A 24,698-nucleotide genomic window follows, 5' to 3' on the forward strand; every position below is an offset into this window, starting at 1 on the left:
CTATAATACAAGCAGATAAAAGATTCCAGATGGATGGAGGTAGAATACATCCAAGGAATTCACAATTCACTGCATGTACTAGGAAATCAAACACACTGGTCTACTTATCTGCACCAAAAACAAGCTGTTTTTACTTTACATCCTCTCTGGGCATTTTACTTGCCGAATAATAACTGCAGCTGAAGAACTCAAAGGAAAGTTTTGTCTTTGAGTCCAAAATATTCTAACTGAGGGTTGAGGAATTCCAGAAAGACAGGAACGATGGCGGTGTGGCAAATGAAAGCCATCCATGAGTTCCCAAGACTACATTTAGGAACTGGTGCTTTTATCTTTTAGGTTCATAGATAGCCAACATCTCCCTTCTTACCAGTTGTGCACTATTTAAGAACTCTCTTACACGCCACTCTGCAGGCTTTAGAATTACAGAGTGGCAACAATCATTCAAGAATCAGTCATTCAAAAAGGGAATACTTCACATGTCACTAAAAATAAGGCTGCAGTAAAAGACCACACCCACAGATGCATGAAGAAAGACAAGTTATGTGAGCACCTTTGCTATTTGTAAGGACTATGAAATATAAAATCTAATATTACAATATTGTTACAGTGTGACCCAAAAAAAAAGGTTTCTAGGCTACATACGTATTGCCTCATTCCAGACATGGGTAAAAGTGAATTAATACAAAAACTGAGATAAGAAATAATTAAACATGAACATGACATAATAGTTCTAGAAAATAAAGCAAAAACAGACAATAGCAAAATCTACGGAGCAATGTTGTTTTTCCCCATGACTAAGAGTGACTCAGTTGTCATCTGCTGTTGACAGTATAGGTTGGAGTGAAAAAGATTTAGCAGACAGTCAGATGAAATCAACCATGAATGTGATTTCATCACCAGTTTAAAAAACATGCACAAAATGCATTAAGATCTAACAGCCACATCCCTACTTTTCAGAATGCTTAAAGTAAACAAACAAATGTGACTCCATGTCTGTTCATTTAATTGCAATATTAATGCAGTTACACTGCCTCAAAAATCTAATTCCATCTTAAATGCACGAGCAAAAAGCTCATCTTTTTGCAGTGACTGGTTCTCAGGTTATTTGCTTTTGGAGTTTTATTTTGACATTGTGTGAGCAACTCGTTTACACACTGGCTGTGCAGTTCTTTTCTGGTTGCAGGCAATATAGTCTAACACTCATTTAGAGTGTTACTAAGAATGTTTCTTACACACACGACACATGGGCCTCTTTTAGAATACAAAGAAAGTTCACAACTATTCACATAATCTAAATATAGGTGCTGAAAGCAAACTACTCTGAGGCCCAACAACAAGTATAGCTGCTTTTAACAGCGAATACTTTTCTTTGGAAAGCACTTCTCTTTTTTCGTTTACAGAAGCAAAATACAGTTGGACATTTTGGCATCTACATCATCTGCAGTTATAAGTAGACAACTAGAGCGTGTCCTCTAGCTTCTGACTTGTTTTTGTTTATTTGGTTGCTCCTTTTCCTTGGGTTGAAATGAAACTATTGGACAGAATTCACACAGAAAGCTGCCTTTTACCTTCAGAGCATGTTGTTCTTCTCTCATGCGTGTATTCGTGTGTGTGTGTGTGCGTGTAGCCTCTGTGTTGTTCCGTGAGCAGTTGGGATGGCTTATCATCTGTCCACAGCATTACAGACAGCCCATGTTTCTGATGTTTGTGTATGCGAGAGGCAGCGCTGGATTAGTAAGCAGTTAGAGACCTGAGTCGCACTTCTGACACCCTGGAAGAGACACAGGTTTCAGAGTAGGTTTCAGAGAGGGAGAGCACACAAGACAGGAAACCAGTTGCCTTGGGCCTTCAAAACAGTGAAGGATACCTTTCTCATATTAATACCTTGGTGTTTTTTACAGGTGCCCCAGAATGCATATATTCTGTATTTTTAAATTGTTCTCAGATGCCTATATAAAAGGTATGACTTTGGTCAGGGTGAAAAATGCCCAGTTACATGACTATTTTCAACCCAATGATTTGGCCCTGTTTTCTTTCATTTATTTACAACTCTTTTTATAGTGGGCTCGTGAATATTTTAAATGCTCTGTTCTGATTGGCTGATTTTTAGGTGACGCACCAACAGATGAAAATCGCTAGCTAGCTAGGTAACTTTTTACCTAACTCTTTTTTCACCTACAAAGTGCTGGTGCCCAACGATTAAGTATGTGGATGTGGGCATTCCCTTTCATGTCTGCAGTGTCCAGCACCACTTTTAACAGTTCTTTTTGTAGTCCCTGTACTCTTTTTCAGTTTATTTATAATGTGCTCTGAAGTTCTAATGAACCTGGATTTAAGCATCTCCTCCTATATTTCATACAGGAAGCTAGATACTTGCTTTTGAACTCAACAACACCTAGTTACTTACTTAGAACTAACTTTATCTATAAAAGCTCTTTAGCCAACATACTCAGTTTTGATCTCAACAACACAAAGTAAATTTAACTTGTTACTTCACTTGGAAACTTTCAGTGTAAAATGACTTGGCAAAAATCACATAAAATCATTTTTGAAGCACAGGTGAGTTAGAACAGCGTGTGTGTGCATGTGCACATGCTGGCATACATGTGTTTGTGCCACTTTTTCCAGGAATGCGTAATACCTGGCCCCTCACTGAAGGCCAAAGTACTGAGGCTTCACAATGATTACAGGATAGAGTGGAAACCTTCTGATCTCCAATCAGCTGTAAACCTCAGTATATTTCAGTCTGAGGATACACACTGCACACACAGCCAAACGTCCTCATGATAGTCAAGTAGGTTTCGCCTCTGGTGCATACAATTATCAGTCACATGAGAATTCTGGAAATTCATTGTTTGTTAAAAGCTCTATTCAAGCTAGAAAAAAATCTGTGGGTTAGTATAATTTAAGGTTACCACTTTACACTCTAAGCCACTCTCTCTATAAATTCATAGACATTATATACATTAAGAAATGTAACAATCTAGAAGACAACAGGTCAGTTTGGCCCTTTATTTATGTGTTACACTGCCCATTAATTAAGTGTTTATGACCTATGTAATAACCATTATTAAACTACTTTTAAACCATTAATAAACCTAGATCTATGATTTTAATCCAGGATGAATGCATTGTCTATAGTTTTTACTATTTTAAAAAAAATATTCCAAAGCAAATTACCTTCTGCATTTCACCAAACTTGGACCTCCCTTGGTAAAAACAATCCTGTTTGAACTCACCTCACAGTAATGTAATAATAACAAAGTTTTTAATCAAGATACCAGGCATATTTACAGTTATATCTTACCTTGTACAAATCAACAATTTAATGCCCTTACCAATTACATTACAGTGCATTCCCTGGTAAAACTCTTCCAGCTTGAACAGTGCTTTGGTTTGGCTGTGAGTGTTTCCCAATAATGAATCTGGAGTTGTCTTGTCCCGCATTGTTTAAGGTATTCCCAACTCTAACACACTGACTTTTAAACTAAAGGGGAGCCTCTTAATTAGCTGGCAAGTTAAGTCAGGTGTATTACAGCAAGAAAAAACACAGTACACATAAAACAAAATTCCTCTCTCCCTCACACACACACACAGAGAGTCTAAAAGCAAGCTGAGACACTTCCATGACTCCACGCTCCACATGTAGCCATGAGCTGCTCAGATTTTCCATGCAGGGATTTAGAGGTGTGAGCGCCTGTGCTGCTCACGCTACTCCAGGACAGCTTGAGATGTTTGGATGGAGCCGTGCCACAGACCTCCAGGCCTCCTCGTTGAATCCACCTCCCTAAGAGCACAGGAAGGGAGCTCCCCACATCACCTCCCCTCCTGTCTACTGGGACAGTGCTTCTAAAGCGAGCGTCAGCCCACCACAGCATCAGCCATGTCTCCAAACTCCCCGCCAAGACATGCCTCCTAACACTCTGCCCTCTAGAATCCTTTACCTTCTAGAGCACAAAAACATTCTGGACCTTCTAGACACTTCATTTGGTTCAGAGTTTCAGTCAGTTTCAGAATTATGGATCTTTCTGTAGCAGGGAAGAGCAGAGAGGGGCAGGGAAACAGTTACCGTCACTTCAGCGTGACACCATGGACACCTCAGGCAGCAGGTTTAATTAGGACGCCGCCGTATTTAAAATCTGAGTCATCAGGTGCCCCTCACAACTGACAGATTAAATTAATAATGACACCCATTCTATTCCAACCACAGAACAATTCTTTCTTCATTTCTAACTTGATACCCTACAGGATTACGGTAGGCTTGCATATGACCTTCTCTTCAACAAAAACAAACAGGATAGACTGAGAATTATGCCATCTATCAATGGGAAAGAACCAGCACAGACAGCAGGCTGAATCAATCTCCTAAATGTTTTATACAGCAGTAGCTTTCTCTCTCTCTCTCTCTCTCTCTCTCTCTCTCTCTCTCTCTCTCTCTCTCTCTCGCTCTCTCTCACACACACACACACACTCATTCTCTCACTCTCTCTCTCTCTCTCTCTCTCTCTCTCTCTCTCACACACACACACACACACACACTCATTCTCTCTCTCTCTCAGCACCAAACACATGGACAGGTAGTTATTATGAGCACTGCCTCCTCTCAAGGTCTTGGCAGAGAAGACCTTGTTTCCCTGATCCACACCAGACTTACTATCAACACAGAGAGAGAGAAAGAGAGAGCGAACAAGAGAGAGCTAGAGGCAAAGAGAAAATGCTGTGTGTACACACACGTGAGTCTGTGGCTGAGTAAGTGTGTCTTGGCCGTACCACCAACCAGTTCAGTCAACAAATATTCCTCTCCTAAATATTCCTCTCTTAAATGTCGATTTCAGTTCCATTTGCATGAGTAAACTAACAGCATATTGTGTGGTATAATCTCCTCTCAACAAATGATCAGGTTGGATACCATTTGATAAACAGCCACAGGGAAAAGCACTCATTATATAAAACACTTCAGCTACAATTACAGCTATGCCCTTTGGGGGTACAGGTTAAGATGAGTCTGCAGCTAAAAAGGGTTTCTTCACCAAAAATCTTCCTTCAGTCTGGGACAAGACTGAAAAGAGTAGCCACAAAACTGTCTGGAGCTGATGGTGGTGAATCAAGCCTCCCAGTTCCACCTTTGCATATACACTACTGACCCCACGTGACTCCAGTGTTTAGATATTCTTGAAGACCTCAAGCTGGATCAGGTGTGGTAGATGAGCACTGCAGCTCACAAGCACAGTTGTGCACCACTGTAACACACATTAAACATCTAAACCATGATGTCCATGCTCCCAGCCACAAACAGAGCTTGCACTGCGGTCCACAATTCCCTTCTCTTTCCATTCTTCTAATGTAGCCTGGGGAAAAAAAACAACTAGGAAACCCGGCTTTATTACGGAAATCCATTAAAAATCACATAATATTACAATAATATTCCTTCTGCTTAAAAGATCATCGTATCTGTACTGGCTGAATATCAGGTGTCACGTCCCGGTCGGCACCTAGCCAACCACCCACACCTGCACACACTGATAACTGATCACACTCCAAAATCGCTTGCCTGATCCCAATCACCCACTTATTACTTTACTATGTGCATCTGTTCCTTGCTTTCTTTTCCATATTTATTCTTGCAGGTACCCATCCTCAACGCTTCTCTTAGCCTCTGCAAGACACTGTACCATGCCATCACAAGCTTGTCTTGCTAGCTTCCAAGCCTGCGTCCTGCTGCTAGCTTTCTACCTGTTAGATTCTTTGTCAAACTCATGGAATTCTCCTATTCGGCAGCTCACTTGGCGAATCTGCTTTTTTATTTCCTGTTTAAATCAACTTCACCCTGTTGCTCACGCCTCGCCTTTGGACTCCAGTGCCATGTCACATCAGGTTTAGCTCAATATTAAATGACGGATTCATTAGCTGTTGCTCTAAGTGCAGAAATCGATGGTAGCATCAACACAGAACTTTCAAATCAATACACCCTCACCAAATGCATATCCAGTTACTTACCCAGGCCCGGTTTCCCAAACAGTCATCATTGTAAGACAACATTCATACCCAGCCCTCTGGCAGAGATTCAGGATTAAAATAAGCTATTTGGATTTTGCAGAATAGTGGTCTGCCTACAGATCAGACATTGCTTAGTGGTGGGTCTGGGGGCATGTGCCATGGTCCATGCAGGGACACTGCAGAGTGAAACAGTCCTGACTGTTAAGGCCGATGCATACCACAGGCAAGAGACAAGTGGAAACACCTAGATTCCTTTGGTAGAACTGTGCTTCTTAACACTAGTGACCTGGTAACCCACGTTTGGTAACCAAAGTATCAGTCTTGTGACTGATATCACCTGCACAGGTTTGAATCTGATGTACAATTATGTATGTAATGCAATTTTCCTGATACTAGGGGCTAATTGTTGAATAGCCATGGTAACTATTGACTATTGACTGATGCATATCTTAAATGTAGGTTAAGGTATGTTAGGTGTGAAATGGATAATCTCAATCTGTTGTTGTTGACAATCATCATGGAAAACAACACAATTATCTAGAGGTAACATGTTAAAGGAGAAACAGGCAAAAGTATAATAGACCAAACCTAATCTAATTTCAAGTATATCACACATTACCTAGAAAATAGGAGTTAAATTAGTTTCAGCACAGTGTTCCCCTGTTCACTATCACAGATGCAATAATAGTTTCCCCTGTGTCTGTAGCCTACCAACAGCTTGCCATGTACACCTTCCTTAGCAGTGAAGCTATTCTTAGTCATGCGACAATGATTGTTGCCTGACAATCGCTTGCGGTACGGGTTGTCCCATTCACTACAATGGAGGTGATAAGACATAATCATTGGCCCTGTGTCAGTCACATGCCAGTCTTCTCCAGTGTGCACTGCCCTTTAAAGAGAGAGTTTCAGAGGCTCGTCGCTCGGCAACTTTTAATGGCCTTTGATTTGTAATGCTTTTTGGGAAACTGAGAGTGGACCTGACGCTGCTAGCAGCTCTTCCCTGCCCCCTACAAGCACCACCGCACCTCTCCCTCCTCCTCTTTCCCTCCTGTCTGAGTGTTCTGCGCTGGCACACACAGTTCTGACGATGCAGAGAGCGACAGAAGGAGAGAAAGCCGGGGGGGGAGAAAGAGAGAGAGAGAGAGAAAGCCTGATAACCTAAATGGCACACAGCCTTAAGATGGTTAGAGAAAGAGATGCTCCACAATTTAACAAAGCTCATTCAGGGCCTTCAGGAAATCAAGGGTTTGAACTGAACTGCAGGGAATTACAATCAGCAGACTGAGACCAGCACACCGCCAAACCCAGTCAGCCATGCTCAGTCCAGCTTTCCCAGTAAATGCAAGTCACAAACTAAATCAGTACACTATACACAAAACGATTAAACTCAGCTATGGAACTTTTATGATGGAAAGGCGTAATGATGTTAATGATCTCAGTGAGTTAACATGTTAAAAATCCAACTGTTTTTGACAATATATAATTCATCCAATCCCTGTTTTAAAAAATCACCTTATCCACCACACAGACTACATGTAATTCCTTTAGAAGCAGGATTTGTTTTGTTAATTTATTTAGTAGTTTAGTAGAGCTGCTTTCATGGTTATCCCTGACACTAGACAGCTAGCTAACTATTCTGTTGTAAAAGTCTGAAGGACTCTGATGGAAACTTGTTTTAGCTTGCCTTGTGAGAGTTGTAATTTTATCTTGAATATGAATTTATATTACCTTAAAATATAAATTTTGTTGTAATTCATCTTGTCTAGTCTTTCTCTGTTGGCAACACCCCCTAGATTAGCTAGCAAGCAAGCTAAAGTATCAATGTGATCGATCTATCAATGTATCTATCAATCAGCTTTGATTAGTCCACTTACTAAATATCCTTTTATACTTATATAGCTGCACTGTGTCAGATTTAAAGCATAAAATATTAATTCAAGTGATAAAGCTGTCGGGTTGGATTTGGCTTGAGTTTTTTGGACCACGTCATATTTATATATTAATGTCACACGCACAGGCTCAAAAAGAAGGTCCAGTTCAATGGGCTTGCCAAATGAAGCTACCTCTGCCCAGTTTCCCAATATTTTCATAGTGTTTAGGTCATCTTAAAGGGAAACCTATATATTATATATATATATATATATATATATATATAGGTATGTGTGTGTGTGTGTGTGTGTGTGTGTGTGTGTGTGTGTATATATATATATATATATATATATATATATATATATATATATATATATATATATATATATATATATTCAGCCAAAAAAGGCTAGTTTCAAAGCACAGCAAACTCATATTGTTTGCCCATAGCTCTCCACAGAACAGTACATTCCCCTAGCAAAACTGCTCATGATACTGATGATATTGATACTGATAATACAGCCACTCTTATAATTGAAGTTTAACCCTTTCATGCATAAATGACTAGAAATTGTATCCGTATTTTTTAAATGTATTTTCCTTACTCAAAAAAACATGCATTTTCAATTTACATAAAATGCAGTTTTATTAAAATGTTACTGAATTTCCACATACATGGACACCATGCATTAATGATGTGAAAAATGCAAAACATTAAAAACAATTGTGAGGGTTCCTGGCCTTTTCATAAAAATTAGTAACCAATGAATAAGTGAAAGGTTTCAAATGCAAATACAACATAACATTGCTAATATTATTATGAATACAACAGTAGATAATTTACTTACTTTTACTTACAAGTTCTGATGAAATTATCTTTGAATACTCCTTGAATGTGAATGCACTCACAATAAATAGATAAATTTGCTCAGGGAAATGGAACGTAGCACAACCCACATTACAAATGGTCTTCTGTGCATTTTGTGCAATTACATATTTGTGCCAGAGAGGTCATGATTCAGACAGACAGACAGACAAGACAGGGGAATTTTTTATGTTGCAGCAGCAATGTACATAAATGACAAGATATATGGAATCCAAAAATATAGTGACAATATCCAAAAACAAATATAGTGTAAATAATGTAAATATGCATTAGAATATGCATTAGAAACTCAGAGAAGGAGTCTCTTCTTCTACCCCAAATGTACAGTGCGGCTTTACTTAAATTGGTCAATTAGCTAAATGGGTGCATGTGCAGAATTTTGTTGAGGAATTACATGTATGACCAAACATTGTTGGTGAAAAGATCATTCCAATCCACATTGGCTTCTTACTGGAACATTTACCAATCAGGTATTTTGGTAATGTGTGGTATTTTTGCAGAGCTATTTTCTATAATAATCACTAATGATATGTTGTAACATAACAATATATTGGCGTTGGGCATACCAATATGTTGGAGTGGCCTCACCTATTACTACGTAGTTTATTATTGTGTAAGCTACCAAGTTTTATATTAGAGACCAAATTCTTTATTAGAGTGGTTCATACTGACCCGTCAGGGTATTTCCATTGTATAGAGAAACCTATGACTCAGAACAACAGTGGAAGAAATATAGAGCCTGGTCTTTCTGCTCAGATTTTTATCTGATAGGTTCTTGCTCTAAACGCAGTTGTTAAGCTGCAGTCTTGAGGAAAGGTTCAACATTTGACAACATGTCCTGCCACGATTCTGGCTGTGATTTTAACTGAAAACTTATGCGTCTTCCCACTTATACATTCCCCAGGCTCTAATTTCACACTTCATCATGTTGGTCTCACTTTCATCTCACTTTACCAGGCGGAATCCCACTGTCCACCTGTTCAGAGTGGCCCTGTCAGCTTAACATGCAGACTCATTTCTACTTCTGCCATTCTGACCTATAATGGGATAATAAGTGGGCAGGGTTGGAAAAGGAACAGTCAGAGAAACAGAGAGAGAGGCCCAGGCTTACAGAGTCCCTTTATTAGATTACTTTGTCATTATGAAACAGGCTCTTTCATTGAGGTGATATTTGGGAGGGTGAGACAGCAGCAACGTTCTTTATCTATTAGGAAATATACAATACAGTTCTCTTATTTCTATTTAGACTCTATCTCATTTCTCTCTCTCTATCACTCCCTCTCTCTCTCTCACTCACTCACCTCTGCTGACAGTAACTTGCAGACATTGGTGTGTTGAGGTGAGGTGTTTCGAAGCACACACTCACACACGCCTATAAATACACACTGCGTTATTTTTATAACCATCAGCCATACTACTCTATTTAGGTTTAGATTCTAGGTGATAGCCTACTCAGACAGAAGCAATACTATAAGGTAGGATGACACGATACCATGTGTGTTCATTGATATCACCATATTGGCCTTTGCAGTCCTTATATTGCAGAGGGGTGTAACATGCAAACATGGAACCAACCCTTTCCTTTAAGGAAGTTTCTTGGGTTCACATGTAAGTCATTTTCTTCCAGTCAGCCAGCCAACCACATAGACTTCACAAGGTGGATTTATTGCCTTCCTCCTCTGTGTGTGGTGCAGAAATTCTGTTAAGCTTGCCCCATTTGGCTCCATAAGCAATGTGTACCTGATCCAGACCTCACTACAGAGCTCACGACAGCCAGGTTCACTGAGACCTCGCAGTGCTTACAGGCATTGGTTGAGGACCCATCAGTGTCTCTAGTCCACAGCACAGACTTGAATCCCAGCCAGCAGATTTAGCAATAGGAGTGTGCATGTATGCACCATTTCTCATGCAAACACCATTAATACATATCAAAATGAGTGCGAGCAAAGTAGCTGGTCTGTGCAGGACAGCACTGCTTCACTGGTTACCAGCCTCATGGGAAAAGCTGGTGAGCCACTAAATTTGCCCTCCACCAAGAGATTTTCAGCAAGTTCATGCAAGAAACATACAAACTGTCTTACACAGTATTGCAGAGGGATTATTTTCACCTCCACGTGTAACGAATAGCCCACGTGGTTTCTCGTCATAATTGTATTAATACTTAATGCAGTAACATTTAAATATGAAGCGACTTTCATAGTCTTGTACAATCCTTGCACTGAGTCTTTATAAACTACATACTTAATGAATTCAACAGTGCCGGATGGGTGTATCAAAAATATTACAAATATTCGCCCCTCATGCGATGTTTTTTTTAAGAACGTGACGCTGTTTCTCTACGCAGCAAATTAATGATAACTTTAAAATGTCGTTTTGTTTTGTTTTTTTAATCATAACACCAAAGCATTAAAGTTATCCGAACAGTGTATCGACTCAGAGTATAACGTTAACGCATGTCTAGCATAAACAGCGCTGACACATGCACGTAGCGAGGCGCGCTACGTCTCGCTGCCACGAGCACAGAAGCTTCACGCGAGTTTTTCTTTGCTATGTACCCTTATTAACATTCATATGTAGCGCAACTTTTATTTGAGTCAGTATCTGCAAAAAAACAGCTTTGTGTGACGGCATAAAAAATTAAATGTGCATGTGCGACAACTCACATGCAATCGTCATTTTATACTACGAATTGCTTTAAACGCTGCAGAGTTTTAAAGTCTCGGCTTTTTTTGTCTCGGGCTACTAAGAAGGTGATAAACCTGCCCCAATACGGCGTCCCCGTGTCTCAAACTGTCCGTTTCTAGGCTCACGGAATTTCGTACATCAAATATTAAAGCCGGTCAAAAAATGAACGAGTAGTCTACACTGACAAAAGCTAAGCAGTAAACTACCACTTGTTGGCCGACAGCTTTTGCCCTTACGCAGGCTATGGGGCTATTCTTAGCCGCCCTAGCTAGCCAGGACTTTCTAATGAAATGCGTGAAATACCTCGGGGCTTGTGAAGAATAAAACATAGCATGAGGATTTTTCAACAGCACAACGTAGCCAGACATTCTAAAAACTAATTACAATATGATTATTATCAAAGTATAAATACAAACCGAAAGATCTCTTCTGACCCTAAGACAAACTACGCGCAATGGAATAACGTTACCACACTCACAACTCCCCGCTCCGCTCATGGGAGCTAGTTTCAAGCGAAAAGTAAGACATCCGTCGCCATACAGCATAAAGTAAGACAGTCCCCCAAAGCTGCTCAAATACGCAGGCTACCTGTTAACTCCGGGCGCGGGTGCTGCACCCGTTCCTCCGGCTGGAGCTCCATAGCTCGGCATGGGGAGCTGTCCAGCTTTCGGTGGTACTGAAAAGGAACTCGGTGCTACGGTCTCGGTGACAGCGCCTCCCTTTTTCTCTGCGCTGACTTCGTTCCCCATTTCCTTGGGAAGGGACGGCAAGCGGGGAAACGGGCTTGGTCGAAGGGTTTCTGGTAGTGCAGAATGAGATAAAGTCCAAGAGAACTCAGCGCAGCTCCGCTTCCGCCATCATCACCTACAGTCCAGCATCCTGCACGGAACGCGCACGCGCGTCTGACGGAATAGGCCACACTGAGCACGCGCGCGAGGAGGCACGGGAGGAGGGCCCGCGCCCGTGTCCTGGATCTGCGCTCGTGGTGCCTCCGCCCCGCCCCAAGAAGTACGCTTCATATCAGCCAAACCGAGAGGGGGGATAAACATACTGATAAACATATTGTTTGATTGATTGCGTTTGTTGTCTTTTAATCAACAGTAATTTTGCTTCCTGAAAAAATACCTGTTTATAAAAATACCTAGTATATACAACATATATAGTATGGAAAACCAGTACCAAGCAAAGCAACATTTTAGCCGACTAAAAGGGGGCAACTATAGGCAAATATAGGCAATGTACAGTTTATAAGTAACGTTGTACATATTTTAAGTGTAATAACACTTAAAATATGAATAAGTAATGTAGCATGTAATTGCTCTGCTACTTAAAAACTACATAGACAAATTCTAAAAACGAATTTGATTACAGTGTAAAACATGCTATAAGGTCCACCTATTTTAAGTTTAAATTTGGTTGCCAAGTGTTCAGTAACTGTACAATCTCTCACCAGAAGGTCTTCATATTCATTTATTAATTCAGGTTAGGGTAGGTTGTTAGGCTGCATGTACATGCAGTCCAATATGAAATTGTTCATCCATTGTCAGCTTGATGAGGTGGGCAAAAACTGGACTGATGCTATATGAGGTAACAAAGGTCTTTATATCTCCAAAAGTGTTTGAAGCGAAATATTAACATGCTTTACTCACGGGAACCTGCAGAGAGGGGAACTGAATCATTTATAGTGTTGCCCATGGCCCGTTGCCTGTGAAGAGGGAGAGAGAGAGAGAGAAAGGGAGAGAGAGAGATGTACAGCACATTCTCAAAGTCACAAAACCTTTCTGTAAGACAGCTATATCCTCAAAGTAGAACCCTGGTCACGCAATTGATCAACCTAATCAATTTTGAATCTTGCTGCTTCAGCAAGTACCACAGGCTCTCAAGTACCACAGGCTCTCTTGTGTCCAGACACAAGGATCCTGAAAAGATCCCAGAAACACAGGCCCTGCTCACAGAGAGTGACTGAGACAGATAGATACATGAATCACAGTACTTAATCTCAGCTACAGACTTGGCTTTGACAGGGTCGTAATACAGCACTTATTTTGCAGTCCATTACACTGCTGCTATATATTTTTAGACATTGAGATTTAGGTCATGAATTTTTTGAGAAGTTAATTACCCAAAAATGTGTTATTACCACTGTGGACTGTGTTAATGTTTTGGGTTTTTTTGTATTTCTGATGTATTCTGAGAGAATCTCAGATGAACTCATTTGAATGGACTCACTTTCTGGAAAGCACTGTGGTGAGATCATTTTTTGTTTGTTTGTTTGTTTTTTAGCAATCAGAGAGAGAGACATTATCTTGCTCTACCATGTTCCAGTGATCTCTCACAGTCACAGAGTGTGTCAGGTTTTGGCACTGACTCACTAACTCACTGCTTCCCCCCTCACCCCACACAAACACACACTTGCTTTTGACAACAGCAGCAAAATAGCAAAAAGTACTGAAGCCTTTGAATTTATCCAAAGATAAAGATAACCCTTGTTATGATGTTGCACATGTTTAAAGTCTATTTTGTAACAATAACAGCATATATTAACAGAAATTCATCTTGATTATAGCCATCTCTGCCTGGCATATTTTGCAGGCTTTACTATACAGTCATAGTGAATAACAAACAAACACACACACAAAATGTGCCAATGGGACAAACCTCTTTAAACCTTTCCCATGTTAAACAAAGGAATATTTTCTTATGGAAAGTTTTGTATAGACCTTTTTCAGGCCAAAAGAAACCTTTTCATTGGTCAGAAGGTTCTGAACTAATCTGTAGTGCTTTTCCCTCAGACAGGGCATCCTGGTGAGGGAGGTTTTAAAGATCTGAAGGAAACGTTTGTGGCAGCAGACGGTGAAATGTGCTGGAGCTGCAGGATCTGTGATGCATCCGCCTTTTGTCCCCCACGCACACTGTCACTCTTACAACAACACAGCCAACAGTCAATTTGGCAGGAGTTTGGCCATCCCTGCACATTCGACCAATCAGCTGTCTTCAGCAGTCTTCTCAGCACCTACACATTGCCAGCTTTCAGCTGGCTGTGATTAAGATGAGCACTGAGGTTCCAGATGTCTTTCGCAGCTGGACAGATGTGCAGCCAATATTCACATCTGGACAGACGAAGGTGCCTCGCTCAAGGAGGGCGTAAACATGGAGAAACCATGTTTAAAATGAGGAAACATTATTGGAAACTATGGAATAATGTATTTAGAGGAAAACAAAACTCCAGTGCCTAGTAATACTGGTGCTACCACATAACCTTGAAATTACAAAGGAAATGATGAAGCATTTTAGCATGTAGGCTTGTCGTCGGTTCTGCACTGGAGATGGAAGAGTGAAATTGCATCACCTAGTGGTGAACATCTACAAAGGCACCCAGCCTTCAGTAATAGAAGCAGAGAGGTTTTTAATTATTCTTTTAATTTTTCTTTAATTGCAAAACATTTCATTCCTAAGGCTGGAATCACTGTGAATATGGTTGTCATTTTCAAGGCTTTACTGCTTCTGGAACAACACATTATAGGAAGTTGGTAGACAAATGCATTAAACTGCACAGTATTGCTGCAGTCACAAGTTACATTTCCTTCATTTTTACAAATATGAAAGGCTAGGAATGGGTAGCTACTTTGGAACCGTCTACATTGAATACCCAGAATCAGACACACTTGCTATATACCTACACACGTTGTATTCATGTGCCAAAATTTGCCCTACCCCTGCAGAATCTAGTGCTCAGGGCAAGTTCAGAAACCCCTGATCTATGACACAAAACATGGCGTCCCTCTGCACCCCACAAAGACTTGGCTAGTAAGCCAGCCACCTATTAAGGTCTAAAGACATTGCACAAAAGCAAAATTCTCCCATCAAGAGGAGTACAGAAATTGGAAAGTTTTTTATAGCTTCACATAGTTTATTGTATTTGAAAGAACAGACAGCTCTGTGCAAGGCTAGAACTGACACAAGAGCCGTGCTGATTGCTCGCTCACACACACACACACACACACACACACACAAACACACACACACAAACACACCAGCAAGACTAAACAGGCATGCGGACTCAGACACTTTCAGTCCACTCAGTAAAGAATTCCTGCATGAAATTTACAAGATTGCAGGACTATAAGGTAAGCTCGAGACAGATCCAAAGGTAGAAATCCACAGCAAATTTGATGTGGAGTGTTGGATTTGGTCGAAGTCAGTGACTTTTTTGTAACACTTAATTGTCCTTTGATTGGCCAAACCAAGACCTCCACTTGACCGCAAATATTCCTTTTCATTAAAAAAGAATGTATAAACACAGTTATGTGTGCATGCGCACACACAAGAACAAATCTGGATTTCTCCAAGGATCACTCATTCAACAGGCTTTCTGTCTTTGCTCTGCAGTCAGTGTAGGCAATAAAGGGCTTAGACCATGGGTTGGATGTCCTCACCAGTGGCAGTCTGTCTAAACCTGGGTGCATTCACCAGCATTGCTCTTTGTAAGTCTGGGTGTGTTCACCGGTATGACTCATTATGGCCTGTTCACAGCTGGCAGTCGCTATGGTATGTTAGCCGCTATGGTGTGTTCACTGGCACCAGTCGATTTGCTGTGTTCACTGGCGCTTGGCCTTGTAAGGGCGAGAGCGTTTTCGGCGGTCCGGTTTGCGCTGCTTATGGAGGCGGCCGATGCTCACACCCTGCCGCCGCCGCACGGAAATGTTCTGTTCCACCAGACTGGCCAACATCCCTACACACACACACACACACACAGGTGTGGTAAATAAGATATAGAGATAAAACAGCTTACAGTTTTCACTTTTAACAGCAAAAAATAAATGGTTGATTAAGTGTGAATCATCCGACACTCAGTGAGAAAATGCCCATCTTCAATGCTAATGACCACTAATTCCACCAGATAACACACACAAGCTCACAATGGCAGTCTTAAGAGCAGGAATCACACAGGCAGAGACACTGAAGGAAAGAGAGAACAAGAAAACAAGGACGACATACCGACTGAATAAGTGACAAAGTGATAAGTGAATAAGTGATTTAAAAATTAATCTGCTAAACAATATGTAATTCAGCACAGTAGGGGCATTGTGAGATGAAGAGAGATTGAACAAAAAAGTCCATCATAAAACCTGTTAAGTAATTAAAAAATTAGACACAGAGCAGAAGAGAAAGGAAGTGGCATGAGGAGAGAAGGTTTTTTACCTTCTTGTGCCAGCATAGAGATAAATGTGCAGATGAACTCATCATAGTTATGGGTCCTCCTCTGATCATCTATCTGGAAAAAAACAACACACATCATCAAGACTATTGTCACCATGTTTGTCTTGAATAGCCTAATTACAATCTTATTTATTTACTCTTGTATTTTGTATGCGATATACAATATCTATGAAATCATAGGAAAATACGTACACCTTTCATCATCAATTTCCTACCATACATCAACACAAATGCTTGCACTGAACCTTTTAGACAAACCCCTCCCAAACCGTTCCATTCTCCAGTGATTTGGGTGGTCGTGCTAGCTGTAATGGCATCACTGGGCTTCAGTTCTGCACGGTGCATGCAGGTCGCATAAGCTTGCCTTATATTTCTTCCTCTTCTCCACCTCCTCTTTCAGACACACCTCGTAGTTAGCGATATCGGCCTCCACATATTTCAGCAGGGCCAGCAGCTCCTACAGCAGAGAAAGGCAGAGTAAGAAGTACAAAATCCAATACGCTTAACCACGGCATACAAAACAAAGGCTATACCCAACAGAGCAGTCAGTGAATAGAACTACACAATGTTAGTTGATATTAAGCAATATCTTACATTAAAGCTTGGTTTGTGCAGTTTTCTTTTATTTAACCTACAGTACACAATAGAGTAAGTCTTACTGGAGAAACAGAAATGTATCTGGATATGAACCAGATATTTTTATTGTGAGGTGGAAGTTCCACAAGGGACAATGTTGGGACCATTGTTGTTTAGTTTATATGTTAGTGACCTTCCAAGCATTTGTCCTCCTGGTGTACCATGTCAAATGTATGCAAATGATAGTTATTTATACACATGATAAGCAAAATACAAGCTCTCAGATGTAATGATACATGAAATCTTCTTTACATCTTAATGGTCAGAAAATTACTTGCATATTTTGTTTTTTTTTTACTAAAAAGGTAGATTCTAATACTGTCCCATAAGATGCCTGAGTTTATATATCTAGGGGTTATATTAAAGTCATGGCTCTCTTTTATAAAAAGCATGTACAGAAAGCATGTCTGGTCAGATTTAATTTGTCTAATTTTAGATTTATTAGGGACAGTTTGACTACAGAGGCAGTAAAATTGGAAACAACACAATGATCCTCCACAATGGACAGACATGTAAGACTATTCTTAAGCCAGCTGAGACATAAACTGAAGTGCTGCAAGTCAACTCAAGGACGATTTGTTACTAGCTGAAAAAAGCTAGTAACATGTTTAAATACAGCGTGCACTTGCCTCTTCAGTGCTACATGAGTCTGTGTATACATTTACAACGAGACTAACCAGATATCACAAGTGGTGTTGAAGGAGAAGCGCATTTGGTCAGGCAGCCTTTTCATTTGGAGAATCACGTGCTTGCAGTTCACTCACACATGAGGTAAAAAGAAGCTAGCATAACATTGAAACATATTACATGTCGCTGCTTTTGCTCTGTATGTTTTGTATTTATGTGTGTCTTGCATGCTTGGTAATCTTTCATGTTACTGCTGGCCTTTATGAGAAGTGAGTGTTTGTGTTGTTTAACATGAACATCATCCTGGCCAGAGAGCACAGATGAAAAAGAAGCACTTAGCTAAATCTAGCACATTTATATAATGACAGAATGAAGGGGATTATGGTGTGCTGTCCAAGCAAGCAAGCAAGCAAGCAAGCAAGCAAGCAAGAAAGCAAGAAAGCAAGAAAGAAAGAAAGAAAATAAGTGCCTTATAAGCCCCGGGTGGCTTGATCAGGCATGTACAGGTGCACGTACCTGCCGTACATCAGTTTTTAATGAATAAAGAGAGCTAGCAGCCTCACTTTTGGAGTGTATTTCTCCCCGTGTGACTTGGTCAGGGTCTCGGGCTCCGTGAAGGCCTGGCTCTCGGCTGACAGCACCCTTCCCTCCTCGCCATGTTTCGGCTCAGCCGATGGGCCCTCCTGCTCCTCCTCATGTTCTTGTTCCTGGCCAGCGCTGCTGCCCCCTTTTGTCTCGCGCTTCTCTTTCTGCTCTGTGCTGCTTGCGCCCCTCACCCCGTCAGACACTGCTTCTGGCAGAGTGGGAAAAGCTCAGCAACGTTATCTGACGTTTCCCGTTTCACTGCAGGATTCTGAGATCCGAAAACCGAATTAAAACACTTCCGTGATAACTAATCTTATGGATAAAGGCATGTGTAACAGCGTGCACACTGATTTATTCAGCGCACGTTGATAACGCTATGTCTGTAAGCACATTATGAAACATCCCCAGTTGTCTGCATGTAGCATTTCCTACAGTTTCCAGGTGCTGTCCTGCAGGGGTGTGTGTGTGTGTGTGTGTGTGTGTGTGTGTGTGTGTGTGTGTGTGTGTGTGTGTGTGTGTGTGTGTGTGTGTGTGTGTGTGTAGTACAACTACCCACCAGCAGGTGGCAAAGCGTGCATGGTGCCGTCCTCCCTCAACTGCAGGCGTGCAGAGCTGACGAGCGCTCCAAGGTCACGCACAGCGCGGTTGTGGCGTGCATCTAGGCGCAGCAGACCCTCATCCTCGCCGAAGAGTACGCGGCTCAGGTGAGACGCCACAGGGCTGGAGGGGCGTGTGGCAGCCTGCATGGAGAGATCAGCCAAGAGCCTCCTCACACTCTACCACTGACCCTAGGGCACACTCAACTGAAGGCTCTATATAATACCCGGCAATGGAACCCTGGCAATGGGCTCTAGCTGATACCCAGAATGCTGTCCGTGTATACCTGCGACCGCGCGGGTGAACGGAGCGGCGAGTTGAAGGCGCTGCCAATCTCAGAGGCGGTGTCTGTGCTCTCGTTGCTAGGCGTTGGTGATGGTTGGGAGGCAGACGTGATGCTGATTCCACCCGTGCGGCCCTCTGTGCGCACGTTCAGGGGCGTGGAGCCTGCTGCAGTCGCCATGGTATCCTTCTTCTGTACCTCCTTCTTCAGTTTCTCAGCAAGCATGCTCAGAGCCAGCTGGCCCTCCACGCCCGAGACTCCAGCGCCACCGGCGCTGCGGACCACGGCCTGCGCCCGGAGACTCGCCTTTCTACGGGACCTGTTAATCGTGCATTATTGGTTAGGATGCGCATCAGTCATAATGCAGCTTTAAGTAAACTTGAGCACAACTGTATAATGCTCAACTTTCCCCTTACATTTGCATTAAATGATACTGGGTCAAAGCAGCACAGTGAAAACAAGTCTGCAAATTTGCATCATTACCCGAATCGTTAAACCTTTTTTTAATATTTGGTAGATGCTACTGTGGCAGAAGCCGTTGCATCGATGTGTGATTGTGACATCTTACCTGCTTGATGTGCCTGCAGTGCCACATTCTTCCTCCTCTTCATCCTCATAGTCGTCCTCATCATCAGAGTAAGTGGGCTGAGGGGGACCAGGTGCCCGAGTGCGACCCACTCCTGCAGCTAGATCCTCCTCTTCCTTTACACACACACACCCCCACACACACACACCCACACCCCCACCCACACCCACACCCACCCACACATACCCACACACACACACATACCCACACACACACACCCACACACACACCCACCCCCACACACACCCACCCCCACACACACCCACCCCCACACACACACACCCACACACACACCCACACATACCCACACACACATACCCACACACACACACCCACACACACACCCCCACACACACACACCCCCACACACACACACCCCCACACACACACACCCCCACACACACCCCCACACACACACCCACACACACACACCCACACACACACACCCCCACACACACACCCCCACACACACACCCCCACACACACACCCACACACACACACCCACACACACACCCACACACACACCCACACACACACACCTCTCATTAAAGCTGAACAACTAAATTGTCGGCTACGTTAGCAGATACGCCTACACATACACGCGCGCGAAATGAACTTGCATGGAGACTTGGCATAGTTGCGGTTGTCCTGTCTCACCTGCATAGGGGACTTGGCATAGTTGTGGTTGTCCTGCCTCACCTGCATAGGGGACTTGGCATAGTTGTGGTTGTCCTGTCTCACCTGCATAGGGGACTTGGCATAGTTGTGGTTGTCCAGGAATGCAGGCAGGCGCTGGACGATGGGGTTGGAGCTGGCCATGGGCAGGGGGCCAGGCAGTGGGGCGCCACCTGCATGCAGGCTGGAGGGCTTCACTATGGCTCGGGGTTTGTCCATGGGGCAGGAGGCTGGTGGGACACTCGCAGCATCTGCAGAATCTACACAGAGGCTGCTGTTCAGAGCCCAACCACACATCCACGCATGCAGTAAACAGCTGAAGTGTACAAGCTCCCAGTGGCATGCCAAGGCCCGCTCAGACCCACACACACACAGACAAACACATGCATCACAACGGCAGTATCTATGTGCAGGTGCATACACACACAAACAGACTACTGATCCAGACTCCAGTTAATCAGACAAGGACTTACTGCATGTAAATGGTATATTTCTTGTTTGGACACCTGGCTTCAAAAAATGCAACCAGCAAAAAAGCCTCCATGTGTCACCAGTTTTACTGATTCGAATAAAACTGGTGAATCACGTTTTTATGTTTTTAATTATTTTAATGAAAGAGCTTCAAATGATAGACATGAATACATATGAAATAAGGCATAGAAAACAAAAGCAAAAAGATATGAACAGACTAGATACCTGTGGGTGGTGCTTGATCAGCACTCCCAGGGGTGTCTGACCCCTCCTCCTTTTTCACTGTAGGGGGTGTATCTTCAGGGGAGGAGGAGTCTTGCTGCTTGCGATCCTGTGAAACATCCTGCTGGGATGCCCGAATCGCCTGGAAAGAACAAGATCACACACACCCCCGCACCCCAATATAAACTCACATGCAGAAACACAAACACATGCACAGTGAAATCTGACCAGCAGAAATGTTCAATACATACAGGACAGGACATCTGTCTTGATTTATACAACTTGCTAAAAATATCCTGCTTTGTGAAACACTTCATAAACATTACCTTGTTTTCCCCAATCCAGCACACATGCTCGACCTTATCAGCTAATTATCAAGCCCTTTATGAGCTAGGTCACTTGTATTAAAGGTAAAATACCAAAAACTGCAGAACATAACAGGCAGCAGCCAATCAGAGACCAGCATTCAAGCTCTGTGCATGTTTATGTCCACTCTGGAATACCCTCCCCTCACCCCTGACCTGCTGCAGGCCTTCCAGGACGATCTGTCGGTTACGTTTGAGGATCTCCAGCCTGGATTCGTACTTGACCCTGCGATCAGGGACCACTGCCATAAGGTTGAAGCGGATGTCGTGGTACGGCTCGCTGTAAGGGACAAAAGACCCTGCTCAGAGCCTCTGGCAGCGGCTCTCAAGCTAACACAGACACAACTGGCTTGATATAGAGGACAGGATCAGGCTGTAAATGCTGCTTCCAAAGGTCTGTAGCCGGAAGGAGAAAGGACTGTCTCTCTTACCCTGCCGTTGCTAGTCCAATTCTTTCCATAATGACCCTCCGGGCTTTATCTGTCCACTCCTCCTCCTCTCCCCAAGGACCTGGGGGGGGGTGAAAGATTTGCCAACAGTCTGCATTGTCTATCATAATACAAAGACCACGCAAGGTCACATAGACTTTTCAAAGTCTGTGTGTACAGAAACCATCTGTGTAATGGTTATCAGTAACATCTCAGATTAAGGTCTTCATGAAGCAGTTACAAAACAGATGACCTGCTTGATTATGAATATTAATGTAGGAGTCTTAAACCTGTAGTTGACATAAGAATTCAAAAATGTCTTTATGATGTGCTTAAGCAGGAAGCCTCAAAAGAGCCTCAAGGGAGCTCACCATGGTCGATGGGGTAGGCTTTGAGGCCATCCAGCTCAAACAGGCGGTCTTTAATGGGCACGTAGCTGACAAAGTGGAAGGCCTCCATTGTCCGGACAGCGCTAATGCCATTCTGCTTCTCTGGCAAGTGCCGTGGTTCCGGTCTCCATGGAAACAAGAGAAGGTAAATGTAAGATAACAGAGGGGGTCTCCTGGAGCAACAGACAGAATGACTCCATAACATAGGACAGACTGTGATCCATTCTCGCCATTCAATCCAGTTATCTGATCTCACACATTGACGGTACACGAACATCAGATGGGTAGTGTAGTTTTTACTGGGCTGGAGACTACCTGGCATGGCTGTTGTGGGCTTTGGCCAACTCTGGAGCATTGCCAATAGCATATCCCTTACTCTGACAAGACAAAGAGAGCAAACAGCAGCAACATTTGATGACACTTGTGTGGAAATTACTCCTCTACGCATGACAAAAATTAAGTGGGTCTATTTTTGTGGATACACACACACTCACAAGTGGTCATACACGCATTCTGTTTGTGTGTGTGTGCACATGTGTATGCAACTGTACAACTGTGCCTGTGCTTCTGTGTGTACCTCCGGACTGAAGCCCTTGGTGAACGCCTTCATCCGGCTCAGTGTGTTGCCCAGTTCCACACCACTGCAGTTTAGGAGCACACTAAGTAGCGCATGGGTGGCACAAGAGTTGGGAATCAACTGCACAAAGCAAAACACACCCTGCATCAGGCAGACCTACACAGTCATACTCACTCACTCACTCAGGAACACATGGCTTTCTTCTTAGACTAAAAAGGGAGCCTACCTAGATAACCAAGACAACACTTTCCCAAAACCAAATGGCCAGTGCAAAGGCTGCCACAAAAATAGAATCTAGCAGTAAGCAAATTTTGTAGACGTTTCTTGTAGACATGAAATATAAAGTGAATTTCCAAGACTTACTTGGTGAGCAAAAAACATGTCGTTGACGATTTCGTCATCGATGACTGAGGTTTCATCCACAAGGGTGGAGACCTTCCTCCTGGAACGGCGCTCTTCAATCCATTTGAAGAGGAAGATGAACCCATAGACAGGGCTGGTCAGAACAGACAGGGAGGACTATATTATCTCAGATGGGCACACAAGTGACCTGCAACATGACTGTTTCAGTAAACATTTCTTGTTATATTCATTAATTTGTTAATCTATAAAGTCCAGTTGAGGGGTAGTGGCATACCTTTGGCATTTACTCTGCAGATCATAGATCTCTTCTACCTGAACACCCTTCACACCTGAGCACCAAATAAAACAAACACAAGTGAGGAAGCAAAAGTTCACATTAATTACTGTCATAGTGCAGGCTGCAGGTAATCTCAATGGTAAATTAACAGAGAAGAGCATTTAAAATATCCTTACCGAAGTCCTCCACCAGAAGGGTGAATAGCCCTGGAAAAACAGCAAGAAAGCAGCTGAACACACGAGAAGCCACTGATTTATTTAGGACGCACAGTATGTCACACTAAACACTATGTTAAATTATTTGAATGTTTACCACATATTTACGAAAAAGTGAGCTAAGTAACTAGCCAACAATCTTAAAACACCACGTTTACACGATATAACTTCAAACATGTATATGCATGTACAAACGATTAATGTTAACAAGACAGTTAGCTGGTTAGGCTGCACTGACAGGACAATTAGCGTTAGCAAGCTAACCACTAGCTAGTTATTCTAGCTAGCCAGCTGCCTGTATCATTTTTGCTGACATGTGAATTCAGCAGAATTTACCAACATTCGGTTGGTAATAAAAGCAAGCGAAACAGACTGGTTTTTAAATAAAAGTAATAATTTTCCACTGACTGTTCCGGTTAACCAATTAGCTAGCCAGCTAGATAACGTAAACTATAGTTAGCTTAGCAAGCCTGCTAGCTGGTTAGAATTACTCACCAGGGTCGCTCTCGAGCTCCAGCCAGCCTTTATTCATTTTTGCCACAGTAAGCTATCTTTCTGCTAACTTACAGAGAAATCCATATCCATGTAAAATCAGGTGGGGTCATGTCAGTAGTCATCTGATCATTTTATATGACCACTGATGTATCTTAGCTAACGCTATCTTAGTAGTAAACACAATAGAGAAAACCGTCGATTAGTTTTACGTCATTGATGTGCGCCAAACTCACGCTTGTATTATCATTA

The 24,698-nt window shown here is 42.5% G+C and overlaps 2 protein-coding genes across 9 annotated transcripts in view; both read right to left on the reverse strand.

Annotated features, from left to right (window-relative positions):
- Positions 1-12,438, reverse strand: part of bsnb (bassoon (presynaptic cytomatrix protein) b) — an 81,291-nt gene extending 68,853 nt beyond the window's left edge. For all 4 annotated transcript variants that reach the window (XM_027020375.3, XM_035520428.2, XM_081705255.1 and 1 more), the window contains exon 1: positions 12,026-12,438. In XM_027020375.3, the coding sequence (XP_026876176.2) occupies positions 12,026-12,186 (161 nt within the window). In that variant the 5' untranslated portion in view covers positions 12,187-12,438. The remainder of the gene's footprint in view (positions 1-12,025) is intronic.
- A 2,402-nt stretch (positions 12,439-14,840) lies between these two features.
- On the reverse strand, positions 14,841-24,653 carry bap1 (BRCA1 associated deubiquitinase 1). 5 transcript variants are annotated; one of them, XM_081705672.1, is made up of 18 exons: positions 24,450-24,653; positions 23,916-23,945; positions 23,737-23,791; positions 23,463-23,595; positions 23,100-23,219; positions 22,838-22,899; positions 22,505-22,647; positions 22,137-22,215; positions 21,862-21,985; positions 21,344-21,482; positions 20,714-20,907; positions 19,954-20,087; positions 19,389-19,704; positions 19,062-19,245; positions 18,484-18,713; positions 17,022-17,114; positions 16,640-16,712; positions 14,841-16,169 (listed from the first exon to the last, which is right to left on the reverse strand). In XM_081705672.1, exons 1-18 carry the CDS (start codon positions 24,484-24,486, stop codon positions 16,036-16,038), a joined length of 2,280 nt encoding a protein of 759 aa, XP_081561798.1. In that variant the 5' UTR covers positions 24,487-24,653; the 3' UTR covers positions 14,841-16,035. The 5 variants fall into 5 exon arrangements, 4 of the variants coding, with proteins under 4 accessions (XP_081561798.1, XP_081561796.1, XP_081561797.1 ...); XM_081705670.1 differs by having other exon boundaries at positions 18,484-18,710; positions 20,630-20,907; XM_081705671.1 differs by having other exon boundaries at positions 16,640-16,708; positions 20,630-20,907.
- Between the last annotated feature and the right edge of the window lie 45 nt (positions 24,654-24,698).

Source organism: Electrophorus electricus, chromosome 22 (assembly GCF_041902795.1).
Source record: "Electrophorus electricus isolate QZ-2024a chromosome 22, ASM4190279v1, whole genome shotgun sequence".
Taxonomy (NCBI): domain Eukaryota; kingdom Metazoa; phylum Chordata; class Actinopteri; order Gymnotiformes; family Gymnotidae; genus Electrophorus; species Electrophorus electricus.